At 43.3% G+C, this 27992-nt stretch overlaps 1 protein-coding gene across 1 annotated transcript in view; it reads right to left on the reverse strand.

Moving 5' to 3' along the window:
- HNF1B (HNF1 homeobox B) overlaps window positions 1-27992 on the reverse strand; it is a 194423-nt gene that overhangs the window by 10763 nt on the left and 155668 nt on the right. Inside the window, exons 6-8 of the mRNA XM_033921784.1 lie at window positions 20465-20603; window positions 18958-19149; window positions 15066-15184 (exon numbers count right to left, since the gene is read on the reverse strand). Of these exons, the coding sequence (XP_033777675.1) occupies window positions 15066-15184; window positions 18958-19149; window positions 20465-20603 (450 nt within the window). The remainder of the gene's footprint in view (window positions 1-15065; window positions 15185-18957; window positions 19150-20464; window positions 20604-27992) is intronic.

Raw genomic sequence — 27992 nt, forward strand, 5'->3', positions numbered from 1 at the left:
CTTTAGGAGACATGTGTCACTGTTTCTATGGTGTTGCATTGTATGCAGAGTCCAGCTTCTTTCTGGTTCAATTTAACCTTTGTCTATGTATTTCTATTTTATCCCCCCTTTTACAAAACTGTGGAGCGTTTTTTAGCGCCAGCCGTGGTGGTAGCAGCTCTGATGCCCAGAATTCTATGAGCGTCAGAGCTGTTACCACTGTGGCTAAAATCCACACTACAGTTTTGTAAAAGAGGGAGGGGTTAGTTTGTGATTACATACACAGGCGAAGATGTATTCTGTGTTCTGTGTGTTCGAAAGACATGGTTTTCTGTTAGGATTGACGGTGTAGGATTGATCTGTACTAGTCTGGCTTGTTTAGTTTTACAATGGGTGTATTGATGTTGTACTGCTCATTGCATATGTAAGATGCTGCCTTTTCCTAGGTACTCATGTATGACGTGTGGATTGTTACTAAAAATCATGCTTTTCGTACAGATGGGGGGGGGGGGGGGTGCCAAAAAATGATGTGTCACATATGCTAGGTACGCCAGTGCCATAACGCCCAACTACAAAACATTCAGGAAAGAACTGAAAACCATACTATTCAAGAAATTTGTCAAATGATCTAACCAAACTGTATTGACCATTCCCAGATCCCATTGCATACTATAGCTATCAACCTTGTAATCTCCTTGGGAATGCCCAGGCTAATTCTTGTTGTAAACCGCCTAGAACTGAAAGGTACTGACGGAATAGAAGACATCAATGTAATGTAATCTATATATAAACCGCTTTGAGTGTGGCTGTAAAACTACAAAAAGGTGGTGTACAAGTCCCAATCTCTTATTAGTAACTAGGTCTAATTGCATAAAATGGGACCTGCACTAAAATAGCACATGTTAGTGGTAAAATAATCTGTCTTAATGATAGCCCATGTTGATAACTTCTCCTCTAAATCTTTAAAACACCCAGCAGATCTCTGAGTTTCTGGATCATCATTGTGGATCAACGATGGAAATTTTATCTGGACAAATTCACGCCTTTGCGGATGACATCCAACTATTCCTACCACTAGGAGAATCCTGCAACACCCAGATCACAAAATTCCTAAAATGCCTCTCAGAAATCAAAAACTAGATGTCCGTCAACAAATTACAACTGAACGCTTCCAAAATGGAACTCCTTTGGATCCGCAAAAAACACTGCAACCGCGCCTGTCCTTCACTACGCTGGGAATCAACTACCATAATTGCAAAAGACCAAAGACGCAGCCTAGGAATGTGTATCCTGCTAGAGCTAGTTTTAGACAGCAAGCCTGAGCTAGGACCTAAAAGATAGAGGAAAAGTCTTTTTTGATTATTTTGTTTACACCATAGTGCCTGCGTGGGGTTGGAGAGGTTGTAACCTTGTGCACAGGAGGCAGGCCAGAAGAACACTATCAGATAAAAAGAGGGAAAATAGGATAAATAGAAATTCCCCCTTTTCCAGTATTTTCAGGGTTCTGGGACACTGATCCCCAGAGCTACATGGATAGAGGTAGCCAGCTGCTTAGAGAAATTCTCTGCCAGATCCCACAATACTATTTAACCAGAGACATACAAGCTGCTGATTGTCCAGCACTTCTTGTTGTAAACCGCCTCGAACTTCCATGGCTTTGGCGGTATATAAGAATAAAATTATTATTATTATTACTTCTCCCTACTCCAAACTGCTCCCTTCCCCTTCTCACTCCAACCGTTCTCTCTCCCTCTAGTCTACACTGTTCTCAGACTGAAAAAAAACGGAATATTTCAAAACAGCCAATAGTAGCTCTCTGCTCTTGGAGGTGGGAGGAGTCTATAAAATGTACAGACAATTTTCCTGTTGCTATGACATCAGAGGCCTGTTTGCTGAATTTCTGCACTTTGAAAGATTCAGTGAGCACAGGAATCTCCCTCCTCACTGCACTTGGAAAGATTCAGTGAACACAGGAATCCCCTCACATCTATATTACCTAATCTTTGGTAATTCAACTGCTTATTAAAGTTTAGCTCAGCTGGAGCCTAGTGGCTATTTGGCAACCTACTAAAACATAGAGTATGACGGCAGAAAGAGGCCATTGGCCCAACAAGTCTGCCCACTCGAAGAACCCTCCCCCTAAGCACTTCCTCGAAGTGAACCCATATGGATAGGTAAATTATCCACATGGATAGGTAAATTATTTTATGGTTGCCAGAAACATCAAGATTTCTGTTACAGTAACATCACTGTTTACTTGGTCAACAGGAAGATGCTGGACTGAGGAGCTAAGGCTGACTGAGAGCCAAGTGTTAAATTACCTGCATGTATTTCCAGAATACTGCAAATATGTATTTTCCTGTTTTAATGTTGCATTGTTTTGATTTTCTTGGGGAGTTTGTGGCGCAGTGGTTAAAGCCACAGCCTCAGTACCCTGAGGTTGTGGGTTCAAACCCACGCTGCTCCTTGTAACCCTGGGCAAGTCACATAATCCCCCCATTGACCCAGGTACTTTAGATAGATTGTGAGCCCACTGGGACGGAGAGGGAAAAATGCTTAAGTACCTGAATAAACTCATGTAAACCGTACTGAGCTCTCTTGGGAGAACGGTATAGAAAATTGAATAAATAAATAAATTGGTATATAATTCCCTGAAGTGTATTACACTGTGCATAATACCATCAGTAACAGAGGTACTGGGGGAGTCAGCTGGAAGACAGTGAAGGAGTTTTTCCCACACGGGTACCATGAGGCGGGGATAGACAGAGCCTTTGGGGATGGGGCAAGGATGGGGACAGAGGTCACAGAGACGGGGTGGGAATGGGGACCGGAACAGGGACAAACTTTGTACCCTGTGTCATTCTCAAAAACTTAAGACTAGTATCACTATTTAAAAACTTAACACATCTTAGACAATTGACAACTGAATTCAATGATTAAAAAAAAACTGCAGAAGCTGCTTTTGGATTTCAATGAACTACTGTTAACCCTTTCAGGACCAAGGGACATATTTGTCCCATAACTTTAAAATCCTATCAATTTTGATTGGGATAGTCTACAGTTCTAAATTTGATATGTACGGATTCCATATGATACTGCCTTTATGTAAACAAACTGGTTCCGACATTCATTCATTAGCGTCGTTGCCAGATTGACGAGAAGATTCACTTGCCACACTGTCCATAAGCCAGAAGTGTGATTTTTTAAATAAAAATAATGATATTTCACAAAAAAAATCAATTTTTTGGCATCTGCAAGCCCTTTTTACCATAAAAATGTCGTCAAAACCACAAAAATTGGCCTACGATCCTTATGGTCCTGAAAGGGTTAAATGACATCATTTGTGTCTTGTCTGCCTTCTGCAATGTCCTTCCATCATGTGCCCAGCAGTTCAAGCATCTTACTGTTACAGATTTATCCATTGTTGCTGGCATCAAGGAACATTTCTAACATTTAATAGACACTTATTTTATTTATTTGATTTTTTAGCCAGCCTCCCAAAGGAGCTCAGAATGGGTTACAAACAGGGCAGGATTAATTCGTCGAGGGCCCCTAGGCACACAAGTACACTGGGCCTCCTGCCCCGCCCCATCCCACCATGCGCCCAGGCAGAAACAGGAAGCTGCGTCAGAGGGATGCTTTAGGCAAGCAGCACCGCTTGCACAATTACAGTTCCCGTTGCCTTTCTTACCCGCATTGCTTTCTTGTTTTACTTTCCGTCGATGGGGGGGGGGGGGGGGCTGTGTTGCCAATCGGGGTGGGGCTCCTGTTGCCGATCAGTGCTGGAGGGATCCATTGCCGTTTGGAAAAAACAATGTTGATGCCCTCCTTCATCGGGCCCCACTGACCATTTCAGGCCCTAGGCAAGTGGTTAATCCTGCCCTGGTTACAAATCAGGTACTCAAGCATTTTTCCCTATCTGTCCTGGTAAACTCACATTATTTCTAATGTACCTGGAACAGTGGAGGATTAAATGACTTGCCTAGGATCACAAGGAACAACACAGGGTTTGAACTCACCTCAGGGTGCTGAGGTGACCACTAACCACTATGCCACACTCTCCTCATCCTCCTGTTCATCCTCTACACAGTTTAGTTTCTTTTCTGCACCCATGTCTGAAAGACAATCCAATTACCCTCCCAGATGATGTAAAGAACTGAATCTTTGGGAACATTGTACCAAAACTTTTAATAAAAAAGATTTAAATATAAAATCATATGTGTTTAAGGTTTGTGCAAATGAGGATAGAGTCCACAGGGATGGGAACAGAGATCATGGGGACAGAGATGGAGTTTGTGGGGATGGGGACAGAGCCCGCGGAGGCAGGGTGGGGATGGGGGTCAAAGCTTGCGGGGAGGGGGAGAGGACAAACTTTGTTCGTGTGTCATTTTCCACTGCTGTGTTCAAAAATGCCCCTACTGTCCCTCCGCTTTTTTTGAGTGGTTCGTATATAGGGGGAGCTGTGTTCCCTCTAAGCTGCACTGTACATCCAGTAGCTGAAAAAAGCAGACTATACATAAGAACATAAGAACATAAGAAGTTGCCTCCACTGGGATCAGACCAGAGGTCCATCGCACCCAGAAGTCCGCACCCGCGGCGGCCCATCAGGTCCATGACCTGTCAAGTGTTCCCTGCCCTAAAAAAACCTATCCTTACTTCTATCTGTATCCTTCAATCCCCTTTTCCTTCAGGAATTTATCCAAACCTTCTTTGAATCCCTGTAGTGTCTTCTGCCCCACCACAACCTCCGGGAGTGCGTTCCATGTGTCCACCACTCTTTGGGTGAAGAACTTCCTGGCATTGGTTCTAAACCTATCCCCTTTCAGTTTCTCCGAGTGCTCCCTTGTACTTGTTGTTCCCCACAGTCTGAAGAATCTGTCCCTGTCTACCTTATCTATGCCTTTCAGGATCTTGAAAGTTTGTATCATGTCTCCTCTAAGTCTCCTCTTTTCCAGGGAGAACAGCCCCAGCTGTTCTAGCCTGTCGGCATACGAAAGGTTTTCCATACCTCTTACCATTTTCGTCGCTCTTCTCTGGTCCCCCTCAAGCAATGCTATGTCCTTCTTGAGGTACGGCGACCAATACTAGACACAGTACTCCAGATGCGGGCGCACCATTGCACGGTACAGTGGCATGATGACTTCCTTTGTCCTGGTCGTGATACCCTTCTTGATGATACCCAGCATTCTGTTGGCTTTCTTTGAGGCTGTCGCGCATTGTGCTGATGCTTTCATTGTTGTATCCACCAGCACACCCAGGTCTCTTTCAAGGGTACTTACCTCTAGCATTGTTCCCCCCATTGTATAGCTGAACATCGGGTTCTTTTTCCCAACATGCATGACCTTGCATTTCTCTATACTAAAACGCATCTGCCACTAACATGATAGTTAATTAAAATTTTCTCTGCACACAGTGTGCTTTGTGTAATTTAATTCTGTGGTAAGATGATATCTTAAATAATAAAATGGTAAGCGCGCATGCGCACTCGCATCGCGTGCTCCCTGATCCCTTTTCTGTCGGGGTGTGGCGGCACGAGTGCGCATGCGCACTTATTACCTCACAACAGCCTCCCTGCTCGCCACCTAGCGCTGCTTTCAAAGGGCCCGGCCACCATGATCGACTCCACAAGCCGGGATCGCAGCCAGCCGCCGATCGCCTCCACAGCACCTCTTTCCCTCCGTCGATGGCGCCGAAGCCCCAGGTCGAGGAGAGCCCCATGCGCATGGCGGTGCGCGTCCGATCCTTTCTGTCCACCCTCCCACCGTGACACAAACTCAAACCTCCGGCCTGCAGCAGCTCCACAGCCGCCGATTGCCTCCACAAGCCCAAGAGGGGAGGAGGGAGAGGGCTGGGGCTGTCCCGCTGGTAGCATGGCCCCGATCCCCTTGCGCCCGCTCTCCGCCCCACTGCCGAGCTCTGGAGCGAAGAAGCAGCGATCCGGGCTGGCCCGCTGAGAGGGAGAGCGGCGCTGGTACCGGGGAGGTCCTCACCAGCCTGTCCTGCCCCCTTGAGAAGGGCTCCTGCAGTGTCCGCTCATGCTAACGACCAGCCCCAGGTCTAGGCTGAGAAGGGAGGAAGAGAATTGGCTTGGGGGTAATAATGATGCTGAGGTAAGGAAAGGGGGAGAGGAATAAGATGGAGAAAAAGGAAAAAGCAATGAAGTAGGGGAAAGGAAAGACCAGGATAAAGGGTCAGATAAGGAGAAATGAGGAAGGGATGAGAAATTACATGGTGAGGCTGAAGGAAAAGGCAGAAATGGAACTAGGAGACAGCAATGGAAAAACTAGAAGGAGGGGGAAAAATTGAATAGGATAGTGGAAGGAAGACGGTCTGGTGTGAATATTAAAAGAATGGAGACAGGCAACAGGAAATGCATTTTTAGAAGGAGAAAAGAATGTAATCGCAGAAAGCGTGGGAGGAGAAGAAAGAATGGAAACTAAGAGTTGAACCCGGAAACAGAGACAAGAATGCAATAAAAAATAAAAAGATCAATTAAAGGGCTGCTGCTGGATAAGGTGAGCAGTGATGGGGTGGTGGAGGACACAGGGGAGGAAAAAGGAAGAGAGAAAGGGTGGTGGTGGACAGCCAAGGCAAAAAAAAAGAAAGACAAATACAGAAAGCGGCTAAGGAGAGAGAAAAAGAAATAAAACCACACACTCACACACATATATTCTACCACCCGTTAATGTAACGGGCTATAAGACTAGTTGCTTATATATGAAGAATGAATGGAAGAAATGGCATTACAATTAGTACTATTATTATGGGGGTGGGGTCTAGGGCGGAGCTTAGGCACCCTCAAACAAAAATGTGTTCCACAGCCCCTGGGTGGGGGGTCATATGGGGGTCCCTGAACATTTCAAAGGATAACAAGGGGTACATACAATCGAAAAGTCTAGGAATCAGAGCCATGTAAGTGAGCAATGAGTGATCTATTGACCCCTGTGACATACATATGTATTTCAATTTCTAACCTGCTGTGAAACAACCATAACAACTGCCATATTCCACATTATTTTGTATAGTAGTTTTAATGTTATATCTAATCACATAAAAAATCTCCTACTTTTAACAAAAAACAACATCATAACAACATAAAGCTTTGGCTGCTGCCTAATGCTGCAATGCCTCTAATTCAAAAGAATGCAAATGATTTTTAATTATTATTACCTTATTAAAGATAACTAAACCGATTCGCATATAGAGTGGCAGTAACTAAATTAGTGCCCGACAGGATGTTCTAGTTGTCTCTTCTCCCAGCCGATTGCATTCTTGACTCTAGTGCAGGGCTGCCAAGTCCGGTCCTCGAGATCTACTGGCAACTAGGTTTTCAGGACATCCACAATGAACATGCATGAGAGAGATTTGCATACCAAGTTTATTAGGATTTTATATACCGCCTATCAAGGTTATCTAAGCAGTTTTTACAATCAGGTACTCAAGCATTTTTCCCTACCTGTCCCGGTGGGCTCACAATCTATTTAACGTACCTGGGGCTACGGAGGACTGAGTGACTTGCCCAGGGTCACAAGGAACAGCGTGGGGTTTGAACCCACAACCCCAGGGTGCTGAGGCTGTAGATCCAACCACTGCGCCACACACTCCTCCAAGAAGTGCAGGCAAATCTCTCTCATGCATGTTCATTGTGGATATCCTGAAAACCTGGCCTGCCAGTAGATCTCGAGGACCGGACTTGGGCAGCCCTGCTCTAGTGGGTTCATAAAAGGCATCTTCTTCTTGCTGTTTCTCTTTAAAAGTCCCTGACTGCCACTGTATGTGTGAAGCACCCTACCCATCTTCCTCCATTCCCTTCTTGTTAGTGTAACAGCTCTGAGTGTTGGCATGTCTGACTCTGACTGGCTCCATGGGAGCTGGAGGAAACGTCAGGGCTGGCAATTGTGAGGGACCAAAAGCTCTTCCTTATCTTTGACTATTTTGACATTTTGTCTGTTGTTGGTTCCATAGAAATTAACTTCATACCTTAGGTCTGAAATGCCAACATTTTTATGTACAGTACCAGGAGATAAAGAAGTGCTAAGCTCCTGGCTCAGGTTATCTCAAGTAAAGGTCAAGGTTGCCTCGTATTTATCTCACGATCAATAAATGCCACACATTTCTTACATTTCCCAAGAACCAAGAGTTAGCTTTTAAAAAGCCTTTTTTTTTTTCCTTTTCTCCCTTGGGCCACCAGCTCTGTGAAACCCAGCCCCTACAAAGATTACAGTTCCATGAGCCTTTATGTACAACAACCCTCCTATTTAGTTTATATACTGCAGAGACTAGCTGAATGACAGGGACTAAGAACATAAGAATAGCCTAACTGGGTCAAACCAATGGTCCATCAAGCCCAACAGCCCCTTCTCACGGTGGCCAATCCAGGTCACTAGTACTTGGCCAAAACCCAAGGAGTAGCAATATTCCATGCTACCGATCCAGGGCAAGCAGTAACTTCCCCCGTATCTTTCTCAATAACAGACTATGGACTTTTCCTCCAGGAACTTGTCCAAACCTTTCTTAAAACCAGCTACGCTATCCGCTCTTACCACAACCTCTGGCAATGTGTTCCAGAGCTTAACTATTCTCCGAGTGTAGACTTCAATCATAGCTCCCCTCAGCCGTCTCTTTTCCAAGCTGAAGAGCCCTAACCGTTTTAGTCTTTCCTCTTATGAGAGGAGTTTCATTCCCTTTATCATCTTAGTCGCTCTTCTTTGAACATTTTCCAGCACCACTTTATCTTTCTTGAGATAAGGAGACCAGAATTGAACGCAATACTCAAGATGAGGTCATACCATGGAGCGATGGAGGGGCATTATAACATTCTTAGTCTTGTTAACCATCCCTTTTTTAACAATTCCTAGCATCCTGTTTGCCTTTTTGGCTGCCGCCGCACATTGGGCAGAAGGTTTTATCGTATTGTCTACGATGATACCCAAATCCTTTTCTTGGGTGCTAATCCCCAAAGTGGACCCTAGCATCCAGTAACTGTGATTTAGGTTATTCTTCCCAATGTGCATCATTTTGCATTTGTCCACATTAAATTTCATCTGCCATTTGGACGCCCAGTCTTCCAATTTCCTAAGGTTTGCCTGCATGTCCCAATATCCCACTCATCCAGAAATATTCACATCTAACGGATACTGGTACCGATCCATATGGTCTGACCATTATACTTACTCCTTCAAAATCAACTGGACCAAAACCAAAAGCAAACCAATCACACAAAAAATAACTTACAACTCACGCCCACATGTCGACCCCACTAAATTCTGGACAAAGACAGACACCATAATCCAAGACTACAACCCCAAAGACTTCATCCTACAATGGAACATTGTAGGATGAAGCAACCCTAGATGAACTAGCCCCGGAACAATCCAAAACAAGAATACATAGAAAATCCAACAAATGGTTCGATAATGAACTACTCCAACTCAAAAGAAAATGCAGACAACTAGAAAGAAAATGGAGAAAAAGTAGCCAAGATTCCACAAAAGCAGCATGGAGAACACTTCACCATAAATACAAACAAAAACTGAAAGAAAAAAGAAAGACATACTACACAAAGCAAAGAGGTGAAGGATCCCAAGACACAAAAAAGATATTCCAGTTACTAAAAGAACTCACTGACACCTCACCATATCTGCCCACTAACAACTCCCCCCTCCCTCAGCCACCGCATTAGCCACATTCTTCAAAAATAAGATCGCTAATACCAGATCCACGTTCAATAATACTTCAATTCACCTAGAAGAAATCTCAACTTCTCCCACAGAAAAAAAATCGATAGCAGCAGACAGAACCTAGTCCCACTTCTCACCTATACAATGATCAGACTTCAACAAACTATATAACAAATACAGTCATGCAGCCTGCAAACTTAATCACTGCCCACCATACCTACTGAAAACCTCCAGTACGCTATTCCACACTCTACTGCTACAATGGATACAAACCCTACTCACCGACGGCCATTTCCCACTAAACTTCAGCAAAATCATCATAACTCCAATCCTAAAAGACCCCAAGGGAGCAACAGACCAACCATCTAACTATAGACCTATAGCCTCAATCTCACTATATGTTAAACTAATGGAAGGCCTAGTAGCTAAAGCCCTAAACATATACCTAGATCACCACAACTTACTCCACCCCACGCAATCCGGATTCAGAACCAACTACAGCACGGAGACCCTACTAGGAACACTCATGGATATCGCGAGACAACACCTCTGCACTGGAAAAAAATGATGATCATTCAACTAGACCTCTCTGCAGCCTTTGATCTAGTATACCATGACATCCTCTTACAAACTCTAGATGCAATAGGAATTACAGGAAAAGTTCTAACATGGTTTAAAGGATTCCTACAATCCAGAACTTATAGAGTCAAAACAAACAAAGAAAAATCGGATCCTTGGTCCAACCCATGTGGAATGCCACAAGGATCTCCCCTATCTCCCACACTTTTCAACCTATTGCCTCCCTAAGTTCCTACCTAGATAAACTAGGCATTACCTCCTACAGCTACGCAGATGATATCACCATACTCCTCTCCTTCGACCAACTTGAACCATCCATGATAGGCACAATACACGGAACACTTGAAACTTCATCCTCCTTGAAAACTGCAAAACCCCAACCTTGACAAACATAGAAATTAACTCAATCTCATACCCAATTCAACCCAAGCTAAAACTCCTCGGAGTGTTGATAGACAGAGGATGTACCATGCAACCACAAATCAACAAAATTATAAAAACATCATTCGTCACTATGAGAAACCTTAGACAAGTTTGAAAATTCTTCGACAGAAAACAATTCCAACTTGTGGTTCAATCACTAATCCTAGGCCTAACAGACTACTGAAACATACTAAATCTCCCCTGCACAACAACAAAGATGAAACAACTCCAAACAATACAAAACACAGCTCTAAGACTTATCTACTCTTTGAAGAAATACAACCACATCACGGAGGCTTACCATGACTCACACTGGCTCCCAATACAAGCCAGAATACACTTCAAATTCCTTTGCCTACTATTCAAAGCTATAAACGGAAACAGCCCTTCCTACTGGAACAATCGACTAACTCATTCCACCTCAAACAGACACAGGAGAACCCACACAATATTCAAACACCCGCCAACCAAAAATGTCAAATGAAAAAAAATATATGACAACCTTCTGGCCACCAAAGCAGCAAAACTGGACCAACAACTCACCAATCTGCAGACATCAACCACATACTACAAAACTTTCAAAAAAGAAACACAAACCTTACTCTTCAAAAAACACATAAAACCAATATAATAACTTTACCAATAAAGCTCCAAACTCCATCAGCAATCTACTCCTTAGCAAATTAGAAAATGTTCTCATGTAATCTTATGTATTAAGATCATAACAATTCTTATGTAATCCGCCTTGAACTGCAAGGTAAAGGCGGAATAGAAGTCACTAATGTAATGTAATGTAATTTTTCACAATCCACATGCATTTTAACAATTTTGAACAGTTTAATGTTATTCCAAAAAAATCTTAAAAGCAAGAAACCCTTCTATCCTGTATTCCATCCTAAAATCCATTTCCCCTAACATACAAACAGAGGTTAATAAAAACAATTTAACAGCTCAAGATCTCGCTAACTACTTTTGTGAAAAAATCAACATCATACGTAAAACTTTTGATCATCCCATATCTGATGGTCCCACTGATAGACAACAGTTATCTCCCACTTGCAAAATGCTCCGTTTTCAACCTCCCATCTTTAGAGGACACTGAACGCCTTTTTCTCAAAGTCAACTTAAAGGGCTCCAGCTTAGAAATTATCCCTCCACTAATCCTAAAAAAATTTTTTTCCTGCTTTGGCCCATTCATACACCATTTTGTACTAAAAAGCATTAGCACAGGCTTTGTTCCATCATCTTGGAAATCTGCAGCAATTTTTCCTATACTATAAGACCGAAAGATATGCCCAGAGGAAGCCTCAAATTATCACCCTATCACAAATATCCCTTTTTTGGCAAAATTAACGGAACGAGTAGTTTTTGACCAACTATCTGACTTTGTTGAAGCTACCAATGTGTTGCATCCCAATCAGACAGGGTTTCGGAAAAATCACAATACAGAATATTCGCTGATCGGGCTAACTACAAACATAATTTATCATCTGGACCATCACAATTCTGTTATCCTCTTCTCCTTAGATTTATCGGCCGCATTTGACACCACTGATCACACTTTACTCTTAAATAGGTTAAAATCTATCGGTGTCTGCGACCAAGTTTTACAATGGTTTACTTCTTTCTTGTCAAATCGACAATATACCGTACACTTTAACAATACTACTTCTAAGCCTTTTTCTCTGAATTACGGTATTCCCCAGGGTTCTATACTGTCCCCATTACTGTTCAACATTTTTCTATCGCCTCTACTGAGTCTATGTCAATCCATAGGTTTCACAATTTACACCTACGCAGACGATATTCAACTGTCTCATCCCTTAAACCCAGAAAATTTAGAAGAAATAAACCAGATTAACCAAAAATTAGAAATAATCAAAAATTGGCTGAAATCTAATAGATTATCGTTAAATATTAAAAAAACAAAAGCCATGCTCTTTCCACACAAACAAGTACAAAGTTGTGCTCTCCCTTCAACATTAATAACACTCCTGTCAATACAGTTTCATCATTAAAATTACTAGGAGTCACCATCGATGATAATTTCTCCTATCATGAGCACTTAAGTAGCATAGTTAAATTTTGTTTTTATCGCTTACGTCTAATTCGTTCTATTTCCAAGTTCTTGGAACCAAAATCCCTGAACATACTTATACATTCACTTATTATCTCTAAGCTAGACTATTGCAATTCATTACTACTAAACATTACTCAAAAAGAAAAGAAGCGTTTACAGATAATTCAAAATCTTGCCGTTAAACTTATTCACAATGGGAAAAAATATGACCATGTAACCCCCTTTCTGGTTGCCTCACATTGGCTTCCCATTAACCATCGCATTACCTTTAAAATCCTACTTTTAGTATTTAAAACTTTATCCACAAACGAACCGCAATTTATAAACAGGATACTTATTCCATACAACTCTTCTCGCCCCCTTCGTTCATCAACCCAAGGTCTTTTGGTAGTCCCTTCTTTAAAAGTGATAAGCACCAGACGACATGATATATTTTCAATAGTAGCCCCCCAAGTCTGGAATTCTCTTCCCCAATATATAAGAGACGAAAAAGACATTAGCCGTTTTAAAATTAATCTAAAAACCTTCCTGTTTAAAGATGCTTTTACCTCCTGTATGGAATAGTCACAGTGCAGCAGTCCTTTTATCAAAAATAGAATAATAATAAATAAAAAAAGATACCCTTCCTAATGTTTTTTTCCCTTATTGTCTCCCTCTTTTTAAAATGATTAATATTGTAACCTTATCTCCTCATCCCTTCACATCCAGTCATGTCTGTTGGTCTGTAGGTCTAACCCCTTTTTTGGTTTGTCATTATCATTCTTTTGTATTTTAATGTATGTACAAATTTGGATTCTAATGTAATTCGCTTAGTATTTTATGTATAAGCGATTCATCAAATTTCGAATAAACTTGAAACTTGAACTTGAAACTTATCTGCAAATTTAATCACCTCACTCGTCGTTCCAATTTCCAGATCATTTATAAATAAGTTAAATAGCACTGGTCCTAGTACAGACCCCTGTGGCACTCCACTGTTTACTCTCCTCCATTGAGAAAAATGACCATTTAACCCTACCCTCTGTTTTCTATCCGACTAGAGAATGACATGGGGACAAATTTTTTCCCGTCCCCACAGGAACTGAATTTCCCTGTGCTGTCCCCGTGAGTTTGCTTACTATCCCTGCCCCAATCATGTAAGCTCTGCCTTAACTGCACAAGCCTCGAAAACCTATGATTTTAAAGTGTTTGAAGCTTGTACAGATAAGGGCAGAGTTTGCAGGAATGGGGCAGGGATAGGAAAAGAACTTGCTGGGATGGGAAAATGAGTTCCCATGGGGGGACGGGGAAAAATTTGTCCCCATGTCATTCTCTAACAGGGACCAAATTTCCTTCTGGATCCCATTACAAGGACATGTTTCATTTGCCAGCAAGGTGTCACTACTGCTTAACCAGAATGGCCAGAGGAGTAGAGTATGCTCCTGTCTATCCTAAAACTGCAATTGCACTGCGGACCCCTTTGCGAAATGCTGTTTTTCTTATTCTATTGTTCATTGGGCCCTCAACCCCTCCAACAACCACTGGTCAACACATGAAAATACAACAAAACAGCAGGCAGAAACATATTGCTGCCAACAGTCATCTTGTTGGCACAATACTATGGTGAGCATTAGCAGTAAATTTGAGAGACTGATGGCAGGATGTACAAAACTCCCACACTATATACAGTAAAAAAAATATGGTGGGAGCAATTTTTTTTTTTTTAACTGACGATGCTGAGCACAATAGCATGCAAATTATATGTATGCTATATGTATGGAGAATCACCGATAAAAGGGAGGAAGAACTTTGCCTGGTGCTTGTCAGAAGAGTAATTGCTAGGAACAGTTCCTGACCCGCAGGACTCCCCTAAGTTGCCGGCGGCTTCGGGGCTTATCCTGCTGCTTAGCTGTTTGGGGGAATCCGGCTTTTTTGGGGGTGTTGAGACAATCGCAGCTTCATAAAAGGGGAGGCAAATTTCTTCTTCATCTAAGTTTAGTGCTAGTTCATAAGAGGGATCTTATTTTGCTAGAGACTGCAAAGTGATCTCAATTGGACCCTATCTTAAATGTCATTTCCTTTTCAACAAATATGTACAGAAAAAGATAACTTTCATTGAAAAATATATTTTAAAAAAGACCCTGTATTTTTAAGCCACCTTTACAGAAAAATTTCAAAGTAGCATCATGAGCAATCTTTTAGTCTGTTTTACTTTTAATCCTTGCAAAGAGGTACACCATCTGAACTCTGATAAGCAGGGACCACTTCTGGTTGCATTCAGAGGGGAAGATTCTGCCCTGACAAGCTCAGGTCATGAATATTGGATAGCATCAAGTGCTTCTTACCTGTTTACTGGAAGACATATTAGTTAAGGTGCTGATGCTGCTGGTATCCGTGACAACCATAGCAGAAGGAAAGCGAGGTGTGTGGGAATACTGGGGAGGTTCCTGCTTGTGTGAGTACACTGCAAAAATGAGAAGAGAACAGTGAGAGAAAAAAATGGTTCAGCAAAAAGAAAGTCAGTCCTTCTGTAACGATACAAACCAATGAAGACTGTGCTTATGTCAGACTGTATTAGTGGAACAGCAAGCGTGATGTCTGATGCGCTCTTAAGACTGACAATACATTTCTGGAAAGTTTAGTAATAGGAAAAGAGAGGATTCTCATGTGTCTTAATCTGAGATAAACCTCCCCCCCCCCTTTACAAACCCGCAAAAGTGGTTTATAGCGCCGGCGGGCGCGCGCTGAATTCTCTGCGCTGCTCCCGGCACTCACAGAGTTCCTATGAGGGTCAGGAGCAGTGCAGAGCATTCAGGACACCGGCCTGCGCTAAAAACCGCTTTGTGTTTTTGTAAAAGGGGGGGGGGGGAGAATGCAGACAGGAAATAGCTTTCTGCTTTTAAAAGTATGACTTTTCAGATGAGTGTCCTGCGCTCCCTTCTATTGTGATCCCTTGTTTGGCACGCTCTGCTTCTTCCATACTTCTGTCCTGCTCTTCTTTTTCATTTAATACTGGGAAGTTCTGCAACACCATTTGCCCTGAACACTATTGCGACTGGGGCCTGTTCAGATTAATGCTTTCCCGCAGAGGAGAGAATCCTGCATTCACCGTGGGCCTCATCTGGGGCAGCCTCCTTGGAGCGGATGGGGCACGGGCAGTGTGTCTGGGAGGGAATGCATGGATGGGAGAACATCGCAGGGGAGGAGACATAGGCATCCTGGGACTGTCGGCCAAGTCTCTTCCCTGAAGAAGCCCTTTCTGGAAACGTCAATCGCTCCTCCTAAACTTACTTGCTCCACTTCATCACTGACGCTAACCCATTCTGCTTCTATTCCTTTCTCTCCTCTCTTCTACCTTCCAAGTATTTAGATCAATGCTGTCTTGTTATTTTATTTTTCCTCTAACTCTACTTTTCACTTCTCTATTACCCTCCAGGTACTTTAGTTAGATTGTGAGCCTTCGGGACAGTAAGGGAATTTTTCAAGTACCTTTCTTATTTCTAATCTTAATGTATATGTTCTGTAAACCGCTTAGAACCTAACGGATGTAGCGGTATATAAGAAATAAATTACATTACTAATTCTTATTATATTTTCCTTTCTTTAAAATTTTTGTAAACCATGCCAAGCTTTATCTCTATAGAGAAGCTACAGTATATAAGTTTAAGGCTTAGTTTAGTTTAGCCCTTTGTGCTGTAATAATAAACATAGAACAAGAGTAAGGCGATTATGATTTAAATATGTAGATATAATTTTTATTTGAAAGTTTGTTTTACTTACTTTAAGAAGGGTGGGAGGGAGGGGATTTCTATTTTTGTTTATGAGGATTTGATTAAGAATTTTAAGGGCTGTATTGAAATTATAATGGATATATTTATGTTCACTTATTGTCTGTTTTAAAATGATTCAAGAAATTTAGTTACTTTAAGAAGGGTGGGGGATGGGAATGTATATTTTTGTTCTAGATGATATGATTAAGAATTTCAAGTGTTATATTGAAAGTTTAATGGATATTTTATTGTACACTTGTTTAAGATTTAAAATGAATAAAGAATTTAAAACTAAATATGTAGAGGTGCTTATAATAAAGGGCTCCTTTTAAGAAGGTGCGCTAGTGCTTTTAGCGCACGCACCGGATTAGCGCGCACTAGCCGAAAAACTACCGCCTGCTCAAGAGGAGGCGGTAGTGGCTAGCACGCGCATTTTAGCGCACGCTATTCCGCGCGTTAAGGCCCTAACGCGCCTTCGTAAAAGGAGCCCATAGTTTTATAATGTTTTATTGAATGTTAATTTTCCCTTTTTTAGCTTATTTTCATTTCTTGGTTTCTGTCCCTTCATTATTGTGGACTAGAGGAAGATATTTCAAATGTTATTTGCAGTATTTGCTTCCTAATTTAGTATATCAGTGGAATATATCTTTTGTTTTCGTTATCCTAGTTAGAACTTTAAAATTAAAAATGCAATAAAAATAACACAAACACAGAATAGCCCTGGCAATAGCAAGTCCTCTCATGCTATCTCAGTCATATAATATTCTGTGGAACTGTAACAAGCTGTAGTTGTGTCATGTGTGACTCATCCACTGGTGCCTCCCCACTAGAAGAGATGGTGGACTGGCAGCAGTGTTTGCAGACTTTCATATTTGCACCATGTGTGACCATACTGTAGGCAGTCCCCGAGTTACAGACATCCGACTTAAGCACAACTTATACTTAAGAACGCAGTTGTGGCTTCATTTGATTTCACTGAGCAGTATTTCCAGTGACATAGGCTCCTACACTTCTCCTGCATGCTATACCTTAGAGGGAACAGTAGGGACAGTTGGCCCTTTTGTCAGTTGGGAGCAGAGGTAAGCCGAAAGAATCTTAAAATCTACAAGTTCTTAATTACATACAAATCCAACTTAAGAACGGCTTTAAAAATGTAACTTGTTCTAAGAACCCAGGGACTGCCTGTATAGGAATAATGAAGCCTTTGTGACATCACTGATAAGGTTGGCTCTTAGGCTTTGGCGGAATGAGGCATCACAATCTCAGCTCTGGAATGTTGATACTCTTTGGGTTTCTGCCAGGTACTTGGGACCTGGGTTGGCCACTGTTGGAAACAGGATATTGGACTTGATGGACCTTCAGTCTTTCTCAGTATGGCAACTCTTATGTTCTTATGTGAGTCAAGTGAAGGCAGTCCCCGAGTTACACGGTCATGGCGTCATTTGATTTCACTGAGCAGTATTTCCACTTCTCCTGCATGCTGTACCATAGAGGGAACACTGGTAGGGACAGTTGGCCCTTTTGTCAGCTGGGAGCAGAGGTAAGCAGCAAGAATCTTAAAATCTACAAGTTCTGAGTTACATACAAATCCAACTTAAGAACGGCTTTAAAAACGTTAACTTGTTCATAACTCGGGGACTGCCTGTACTTGAACAGTTCATTATCAAAACTGTAGTGCAGTTTTTAGCGCTGGCCACGGCGGTAACAGCTCTTATGCTCATAGCAAATTCAATGAGCGTTGGAGCTGTTATTAGGCTAATTATTCTGAGAAAATGAAAGGGTGAGATAGATGGGGATAGCAAAGTCTGTCTTCATGTTTTACTTTACTGCTTGAATGTGATACAATTAAATCTTTCCAAGCTCTCCTTCTTGCTGTTGCTAAGAAGCTGCTTGCTATAAGGGGCAAGATAAGCTTTACCCCATTGCCTCTGTGGCAGAGGTACAGGACTCCAATCCTGTTGTTTTGTCCATGGCAGGCAGAAGCGAGCTTGTGGGTCACAGTATGTGTGAAAATTAGATTTTGGTTTGTTTTTTTTTAAAGTTTATTTTGAGTGTATCATTTAAAGTGTCAATTGCATGGCCACATAATGCTGGCCATCATAGGGACAGGACCAAAGTATAGTGATTAAATGCTCTATTTACGCATTAACAGTGACATTTTAATGTATTGTTCTTTTAGTTAGTTCCAATCCTTTTGGGCCACAGATATGACTGGTTTCAAGTTAACCAAGCTATCAAAATGAACTTGTCTCTTAAACGAAACACATCTCTTCAGTTCTCAAGGACCAGCGTTCCCACAGCCCTGCCTTATGGACATCTAGTCCTATTTCCTTTATAATAGATAGGGAGTAAGTCCCTAAATGCCACGGGGGTAAAGTCAGAACTGGCTCCACCTGTCCTTTCTGACATGACCCGTTGTCAGCCCCTCCCCCTGCACTTGGAAAGAAATACCTGGCACAATCCTTACTGTGTGAATTCTGCAGCTGGGTCACGGTGGCCATGAAAGGCTGCTGGCCCATGTGAACAGGGGATTGCTGCATGATCTGTTGCTGGTGTGGACTGTGCAGCTGTTGTGAAAACTGTACCGACTGCAACGCTGCCAGGCTGCCTGCTACACTGTTGATGACAGGCACACTCTGCGCCTGGGAGGTGTTTAAATCTGCCATGTAAAACACAGTCAATAAAAATGTATTAGAACTACATAAGAAAAAATAGCCTTAATAAAATAAATACCGAAGCTACCTATCTAGAAATATTCATTCACCTTTCTAGTCCCCAACCTTGTCATGTTCTTCATTTCAATATTTTACCTATGTCTTTATGAGAAAGCCCAAGGGTAGGTTACATAGAAACATGATGACAAATAAAGGCCAAATGGCCCTATTTTAGAAAGAAGGTACACTATTAAAGAAAGTACACTGTTATAGAAAGAGGATGCACTATTTTAGCAAGAAAACACACTATTTTAGAAAGATGGTGCTGACGGGCCGCATCGAAGCAGAGGAAGATATCTTCTTTTTCAAGGGACCCACGGCAACAAGAGGGCATCCGTGGAAAATCAGAGGCGGGAAACTACGAGGTGACACCAGGAAATTCTTTTTCACTGAAAGGGTGGTTGATCGTTGGAATAGTCTTCCACTGCAGGTGATTGAGGCTAGCAGTGTGCCTGATTTTAAGGCCAAATGGGATCGACACATGGGATCTATTCGCTAGGCAAAGGAAGGGGAGGGTCATTAGGGTGGGCAGACTAGATGGGCCGTGGCCCTTATCTGCCATCTATTTCTATGTTTCTATGACCTGGCTCCCCTCTGAAATCACTTCCAGGTCACTGGGCCAGGAAGTAACTTCAGAGGGAAAGACAACGCCAATGCGAGCAGCATGCCGGAGAAGCTACTTGCACTGGCAAAGATTTAAAGAGGTACGGGGGGAATGAGAGGGTATGAGTGTGGTGTGGGGGGTAAGGAAGGAGCTGTGGGGAGTGAGGAGGGTGCGGGGGAGAGGGGTGTCACCGACCCGGGCGCTTCCTACCCTTGCTAAGCCACTTTGTCTACCCTTGGACATCCCTTACTGCTGTGCAGTTGCTCTGTATTTTTCAAGGTAAAGCAGATCAGAGTTAATTTATCCCCCCTTTTACTAAACCGTGATAGCAGTTATTAGCGCAGGGATCCACGCTGAATGCTCTGCGCTGCTCCCAATGCTCCATGTGCTAAGAACCGCTATTGCGGTTTAGTAAAAGGGGGGGGTTAATTTGTAATTTCTTGGTTTGCCAGTGGGACTACTCTGGCCTTTTAGGATGGGAGTTTACCTATACAAGTAGATGTTAGATTTCAAGCAATATAGGAAACTTTAGCTTCCTTTTCAGAGACTGATAAGCAGAAAGACATATTTAAATATACTGTAGATAAAGCCTGCAACCAAAGTCTGTAGAACTAAAATGTGTTTAATAACACCATGCTAATGAATGAAGAACATACTCTGTGCAATAGCCATGACTCCAGAAAGGGGCGTCATGATGAGGTTTTGGGATTGGGGGTTGTGATGGACCGACTGAGACAAGCTGTGGATGTTCGTCAAAGTGCTCACAGGTGGTAATCCTCCTCCAGTGACGGAAATCTGCAACAAAAGCACAGCAGAAAGTCCACAGGTTATTCATTTTATTTTATTTTTTTAAGGGGGGCATTTAAGGATTTTGCTCAAGCCTTTTCAGTGATAGATCAAAGTAAGTTACATTATGGTATTATAGGTGCTTCCCAATCTCTGTGAGTAATTTTATAAATAGGCCACTTAGGTTCAGAGGCTAATAATATGTTTCTATTTTAAGCCTAATTTATATTTTAAAAAAACCCACACACTGTAAAATTACCCTTCCAAAATAGTTGAAACAGTGGCTGTAACAAAGCCACATACGTTTACACCAGTTCGGGAGCAGATGTAAAGTATCAACAGAAAGATTACACATACGGAAATTACAGCTCCATCCAAAATCTTCCTGCAAACAGAACTACACCGAACTCATGTAAGAGTATGTTTGCTCTTGTCATTTTGCATATCTTTATGTGAAGGAAAGGGGGAAATTTTATATGAAGGATGGGCAAGGGATCCTTGGGGTTGCTCATGGCTTTTTCATTTGTGGCTCAAGGCAAATTCAATTCAGGTACTGTAGGTATTTTTCTGTCCCCCAAAGGGGCTCATAATCTAAGTTTATACTTGACTAGGGTTACCAGACGTCCAGGAAAACCTGGAAATGTCCTCTTTTTCGAGGACTGTCTAGGTGCCTGGATGGATTTTTTTAAATGGGGGAGTCTGTTCGGGTTTAGAAGGCTCTCCCGACTCCCCCACATACCTTCTCCCTGAGCCTGGCTGCTGTAATTGAATCTTCGGGTAGCCAGCAGGAGCAATGAGGTAAGCCTTCTGCCCCTGCCCTGCCCTGCCCCAGAAGCCGCCTCTCTGAGCGACTTCCTGTTCCCACGTAGGCAGAATTTGCAGAGGCGGCTTCCAGGACAGGCCAGTGGCAGCAGGCTTACCTCATTGCTGCTGTCGGCTGCCTGAAGATTCAATTACAGCGGTTGGGCCTCGGGAAGAGGTAGGTGGGGGAGTCGGGAGCTAGAGAGAGGTTGTGATGGGAAGCAGCGTCGGAGGAGGGAGGGGACTGAAGTAAGAGCATGAAGGGAGGGAGGGAAGGAGGCTGGAGAAACAGCATGGAAGAAAGGACGGTAGCTGGAGAAACAGCATGAAGAGAGGTGGGGGAGCTGGAGAAACAGCATGGAGGGAGAGAGGACTGGAGAAGCATTATAGAAAGGAGAGAGAGCTAGAGAAAAGAGCATGGAGTAGGATAGTGTTGGAGGGGAGGGGAGAGGCAGAAACAGCAGGAGAGGAGCATCTGCGGGGGAAGGGGTTGGGAACTGGAAGGAGAGAAAGAACAAAAGAAAGAAGTACCCATAGGAGAAGAGGGTTGGAAGGAGAGAGAGAGAGAATGACTAAAAGGGGACAGAGGATGGGAAGGGGGACCAAGGAAATGGGTGGAGTGTAGGTGGGTGTTCTCTTTTTTGTCTTCACAAATATGGTAACCCTATTCTTGACACAATGGTGGTTTAAGGGACTTGTCCAACATCACAAGGCGTGTCAGTAGGATCTGAACCCTCATTTTCCTGTTTCTTAACCTGCTGCTCTGACTATAGGTTATTTTTCCACTCCAAATCATCCAATGTTGCTGTGTTTTACAAGGAACAAGTCACAGCTACACACTCACCACTGTGCCAAATACCATGACAGTGCCACGTTTTTTTCACTCCTGCAAAAGTAATAGCAATTTCCTTGCAGTATAAAAGAAATCTACCCACTAAGGGTCTGAGGCAGAAACATTGAATTAGAGTCATGCAGTAACATTTAGCACACGGCTTCCTCATGCAAGAGTAATGTTAAGGTTTTGCTTCCTAATGTGGTAACCAAATAATATGCAAATTAGCTCTATGCAACAAGTGTGCGCTAACATAGTATAGTGCACCAGGTGCATGGGCCCACGGGTCTGCACTAGTGGCAGCTACATCTTGTGCACCAATTGGAGCCCAGATTTGAATCCTCACACAACTGTGCATGAGCTGGAATAATATTCTGTTCATAAAAGTTTTGCAATACTAATATTTATGCATAGATTAGAATTCCAATCAGAAACACAGTTATGACTGCATTACATCATCATCGATTGGAAGAGAGAGGTGGACGTCTCTATTTGGATCTCCTGAAGTAGATATCAAAATGGGGCCACGTTGAGACCCCGGAACACACCAAAGTGAAGTCAAGATCTGCATCTGATTAATGAGTTTTTGTCATCTGACTTTTTATAACTTCATTTGAGTAAGAAGATAAAAAAGAATAAAAAGGGATCATATTATTTTGCCTCAGAGATTGATTAAAATATTTATAACGCTTTGACTGGAAGGTGAACTCCTCGAGGGGAAGCAGCAGCTCCCCATTAGAGTTTCACATCTCTGAGCATTTAAGAAAACCGATCAATCAGCTGAGACAATTAGTATCTCATCCATATACATATATGATGGAGTAAGTTTCAATAGTTTGGACTTTAGATTAGCATTCCGGCAGATGTGCGTACATGCAACTCAGCCACCAATACAATTTTGGTGTGCAGATCCGTGCAATGATCCAGGTCTACCCACACTCGGGCACATTGCTTTGTTCTAACGCACCATCCTCCAGTGGCATAGTCACAGGTGGGACCGGGTGGGCCAAGGCCAGTGGCGTAGTGAGGAAGGTTGGCACCTGGGGCAGCAGCGCCTGGCATCGCCGTGTGTCCCCCTCACTCTTCCCCGCTGTTTGAGCACCCACACTCTTCGCAATTTGAGTACCCCCCTCCCCCCCATATCTCTTCAAATGTTCACTGGTGTGAGCAATATCTTCCACCTGCTGCTTGTGCTGGTCTTGGCTCCCTTCCGATGCCACGTGCTGGTCCCGTGACTAGGATGTGACATCAGATGGGAGCCAAGGCCGGTGAGAGTAGCAAGTGAAAGACACTGGTCACGTCTTTGAACATTTAAAGAGGTACGTCGGGGCGTGGAGAAGAGGAGAGGCGACAGAGGAAAGGAGGTACATTTAAAGAGGGGGGGGGCAGAGCACATCCAGTTTGTGCTCAGGCCTGCCCAAATTTTCATCTTAGTGTGGCTGGGGGGGATTTCCAAGCACCGTCAGCCTCAGACCTCTTCTCTGCTAAAGAGTATACATGTTGGGTGGCTGCTCCCTCCATCATGAATGCTTAGCATGCTCAGCTTTCATGCTTGTGAGAACACATACACGAACGGAGGCTGGTAGCTGGCCACAGTGGTTCCAGTACAGTGCCAGCGGTCTTCCAACATGTAAACTCTGTGGCGGGGAGGAGATCTTTGGTTGATGGGGCTCAGGGATCTCCGCCAGTACAGTATGCCATTTATTTTGGGAGGTACAGAGCAGAAATTAAATTTGGGTTTGCTTTTTTTGAGAGGGGGGAGACGAAATTTTTAACCCACCCAATTTGCTCTTGGGCCCATCCTAAATCAGCTACCTGGCTATGATTGCAAGAAAGAGTAGAAATAGACATGAAATCTTCATTAATATTTACTGCAAAAGAACCATCTAACACAGCGGTTCCCAACGGGGGTCTACCGCCCACTGGTGGGCGCTAAGAAGTCTAAGGGGGGCATTTTGTGTCCAAGTCATATTGAGGGGGCTTTGAGGACCAGCCACCGCCCCCTTGAGCAATTGGCGAAACCAATGGTCACTGATGGCAGCACTGCCTCAAAGCTTCTCCTCTGACACAAGCCGCCCAGGTGGAAACAGGAAGTACGTCAGAGGAGAAGCTTTAGGGCAGTTGCACAGAACTTGGTGAAAACATTACCGCGTATGGACACCTCAGAAAGAGAAAACTATGAAGAGCGCCCGCGAAGGTGAGGGGAAGGGAGAAAGGTGGCCCGATGAGGGGAAGAGGTTGAGTGGCGCTGAAGGGAAGTGGAGGAAGGGAGAGAAAGGGAATCAGACGCTGAAGGGAAGTATCACTGAAAAAGCTGGGCTCTGATTCAAAAAAGGTTGGGAACCTATAATCTAATATTTTACACCTCCTCAGATTTTGCATTAAAGCCCCAGCATTGAACTCAGCTTCCTGTGCTGAATAGCTAATAGCTTACAAAGACCTTGTTCATGGTTAGCTCATGTGCAATACTTATTAACATCTGGAGCTGGAAGGGCCCCATCACCTGTCCCCACCAAACACCCTCCCCCACCCTTATTAGCCCCACTCCATTTTACAAAATACCGTACACAAGCTTATTGGAAAATATAGGCTGCAGCACTGTTTATTGGAATAAACAACAGCAATTAAACAAAACATTATAACACCCGAGCTACCATATAAAACAGTCTTTATACACTAAATTCCCCAATTCCCCGCCATCCTCAGCTAGAGCCTGGGGGTGGCATGACCTCCATGCCCCTTGACATTCCGTTCCCTGACGCTTGCTCCCCTGAGCAAACGTCCTCTTACGGCTCATTGCCGGATGAGCCCACCCCAAAAACTCTTGGTAGCTCGGGCCACCGCCACTGCGACATCCTTCAACTCCAGCGCCAACCAAACCACCCACAGAAGGGAGGGAGGGAAAAGTTGCCCTCCAGGAATCAGGAACCCCTAACCCCAAAAGGTCCCGACTTATATACCCCCCACCACTCAAACCTTCCATGCCTTGGCCAATCAGATTCAGTTCTGACCGACCAAGGCGGGAAGACAAAATCCGCTCCCCTAAACTATTCTTGCCCTAGCCTGCCTCCCGTAGTCCCAAAGGGCGATTAATGAGCCCTCCAGCCCCGTATTAAATTCTGCCCATTGAGACGCACTCTCGGGCTTCCACTTTTACATTGTGCAACCATAAAATTGTGCGCTAAAGCCGAGCTAACCAGTGCACAAAGCCAATAATGCATGTGCACTAGAAACTCTCAGTTAAAATAAAAAAAACAATTAGTTCTCTACTCAGTTGTTTTATGGGTTTTCACTATTGAAGTATTATCCCTGCTCACATTTCTGTAGATCTTTTGAGCAATGTTTTGACTGGAAAAGCCTTGTTTTTAAACATGTCCCAAAGATGCAAATAGACAAACTGACTTGCCTAAGATCACAGAGTCTAGACGTGACATCCCAGGACCTCTCTAGTGATTTTAATTGCCAGATCACTCTTCTCTATCCATCCTGGCCACAGGAAATGAAATTAGTTCAATTAAGTCTGCCAGATCAGATGAGTAAGGCTGAGCCTGATAAAAGACAGGACTGGATAGACTCACCCCCTATGACATGGAGCCACCTTAATTCCTTATAAAGAAGATATTTACAAACAATAAAAAGAGAAATGGGCAGAAGGGGCTGTTGTAGGGATCCTACCACAAAGCCTCTGCAATCAGTAAAAGACAATAGTGGCAGACTGGATAAACAAGGAAGGGAATGGGTTAGGACAGCAGAGAGGGGGGGAAGAAAGCTCATAGCCTGGGGGTAGCAGAATGCTTTGTGAAGTTAGCCTTGGGTAGGGACTGGAAACAGGAAAGCAGGTAGTGATGGTTTTGGTAGGGGTAGGAGGGGCACAGGTGGGTCAGAGAATGTTGTGAGGCTAGGGGAGGGGGGCAGAAACCGAAAAAGAAATGGACGAACATGCTTTCTTCTCTCTAGTCCAAAGATGCCCAGCGATACAGGCTCTGAAAGATCTTGTAGCACAGTGTTTTTCAACCTTTTTACACCTATGGACCGGCAGAAATAAAAATTATTCTGTGGACCGGCATCGGTCCAGGGACCGGCAGTTGAAGAACACTGGGCTAAGTCGTGGGCCAGACCCCGCCCATCTCTACCCAATCTCCACCCCAGACCCCGCCCCCATAATAGTACTAATTGCACCTTGCACGTCCCGTGCCTCATCTGGAAGCCTTCCCTCTGACGTTGCAACATCAGAGAGAAGGCTTCCGGTTCAGGCGCAGGATGCCAGTAGGAGCCACTGCCCGTGGCTTTGTGCACTGAATCAGTTAGGAAGAGGGAGCTGGCTCGAAGATAACACCGCATCGATCGCGCCGTGGACCGGCGGTTGAAGAACACTGTTTTGGGCCTGATGCACGTGCTGGCCCTGTGGACCGGCAGGAAATTTCTGTGGACCGGCACTGGTCCATGGACCGGTGGTTGAAGAACACTGTTGTAGCAGATAATGTATAAGGTATTAGCAGGCAATAATAACTGATCCAAAACACCGCCATTAAACTTATCTACAAAGCGGAAAAAATATGACCATGTCACGCCGCCACTCTGTGAAGCGCACCGGTTACCAGTTTCCCACCGACCAACTTGTCTTCACTCGTTCCCCAGCTTTCCTAGACAAATATCTCACCCCTTATGCATCCTCTCGGGCTCTGAAATCCACCGATCAGAATCTGCTGACTGTTCCCCCAATCAAAGAACTTTTCTATACTCGAAACACCATCTTTTCCTGCACAGCCCCTGTTCTCTGGAATGCTCTACCAACAAAGAGAGGCACTGGAGATGTCAAACCCAACCTATGGTCACAAATCCCTTATTTGCAGTTTGTATCAAAGTTTTATAACAAGTAAAGTTCCAAAAGACACAGTCCCGACTAGGATCCAAGTTTCGGCGATACCATCGCCTTCCTCAGGGGACAGTTATAAACTTGCAATGTACCGCAAATTGTGCGTGTGAACTTGCAAAGTGTTACGAACTGTGCGTGCGAACGCGTCGGCGTCGCTTCGTCTCACTTTTGGTGCTTCTTTTTGGGCGTTCGCAAGCACAGTTCGTAGCACTTTGCAAGTTCACGTGAGGAGGAATTTAGCATAGCTTGAAGAATAGTCTCTGATTTGGCAGCTAAAATTTACCCCCTCCTTTACAAGTTTCAAGTTTATTGAAATTTTGATATGAACGCAGTATCAAATATACAATAATAAATTGAGGGGACAAATAAAACCATTTGAAACAATGAACATACAATCATATCCATAATTAATTAGTGATACATAAGGAAGGGAGGGATAAATTACAGTTGTTTAAAAAAAAAAAAAAGGATTTAGAAAAACATTTAGGGAAGGACAGCATCTGAAGGGTTATTAGAAATTTTTAGATAAGACTTGTTCTAAAAAGAAAATTATCTAATCTAAGACTCATATGCATCCTTGAATAGGTAGCTTTTTAGTTTGCTTTTAAATTATCTAAAGAGCTTTCAGCGCGTAAACAGATTGGTAGCTTGTTCCAAAGCTGGGGTCCCAAGATAGAAAAGATTGTAGTTCTTCTAGTGCCTATTACTTTCAATGACGGAATGGTCAGTAAATGCTGATCTGTTGATCTTAGAGATCTAGCTGGGGAATATGGTATTAAATATCGATGTAAGAATAATGGAGTATTAGTTTGCTGAATTTTGAATGTTAACAATGCAATTTTAAATATTATTCTATGTGAGATAGGTAACCAGTGTGCATTTTGCAAAC

The sequence above is a fragment of the Geotrypetes seraphini genome, chromosome 15 (genome assembly GCF_902459505.1).
Source record: "Geotrypetes seraphini chromosome 15, aGeoSer1.1, whole genome shotgun sequence".
Taxonomy (NCBI): Eukaryota; Metazoa; Chordata; class Amphibia; order Gymnophiona; family Dermophiidae; genus Geotrypetes; species Geotrypetes seraphini.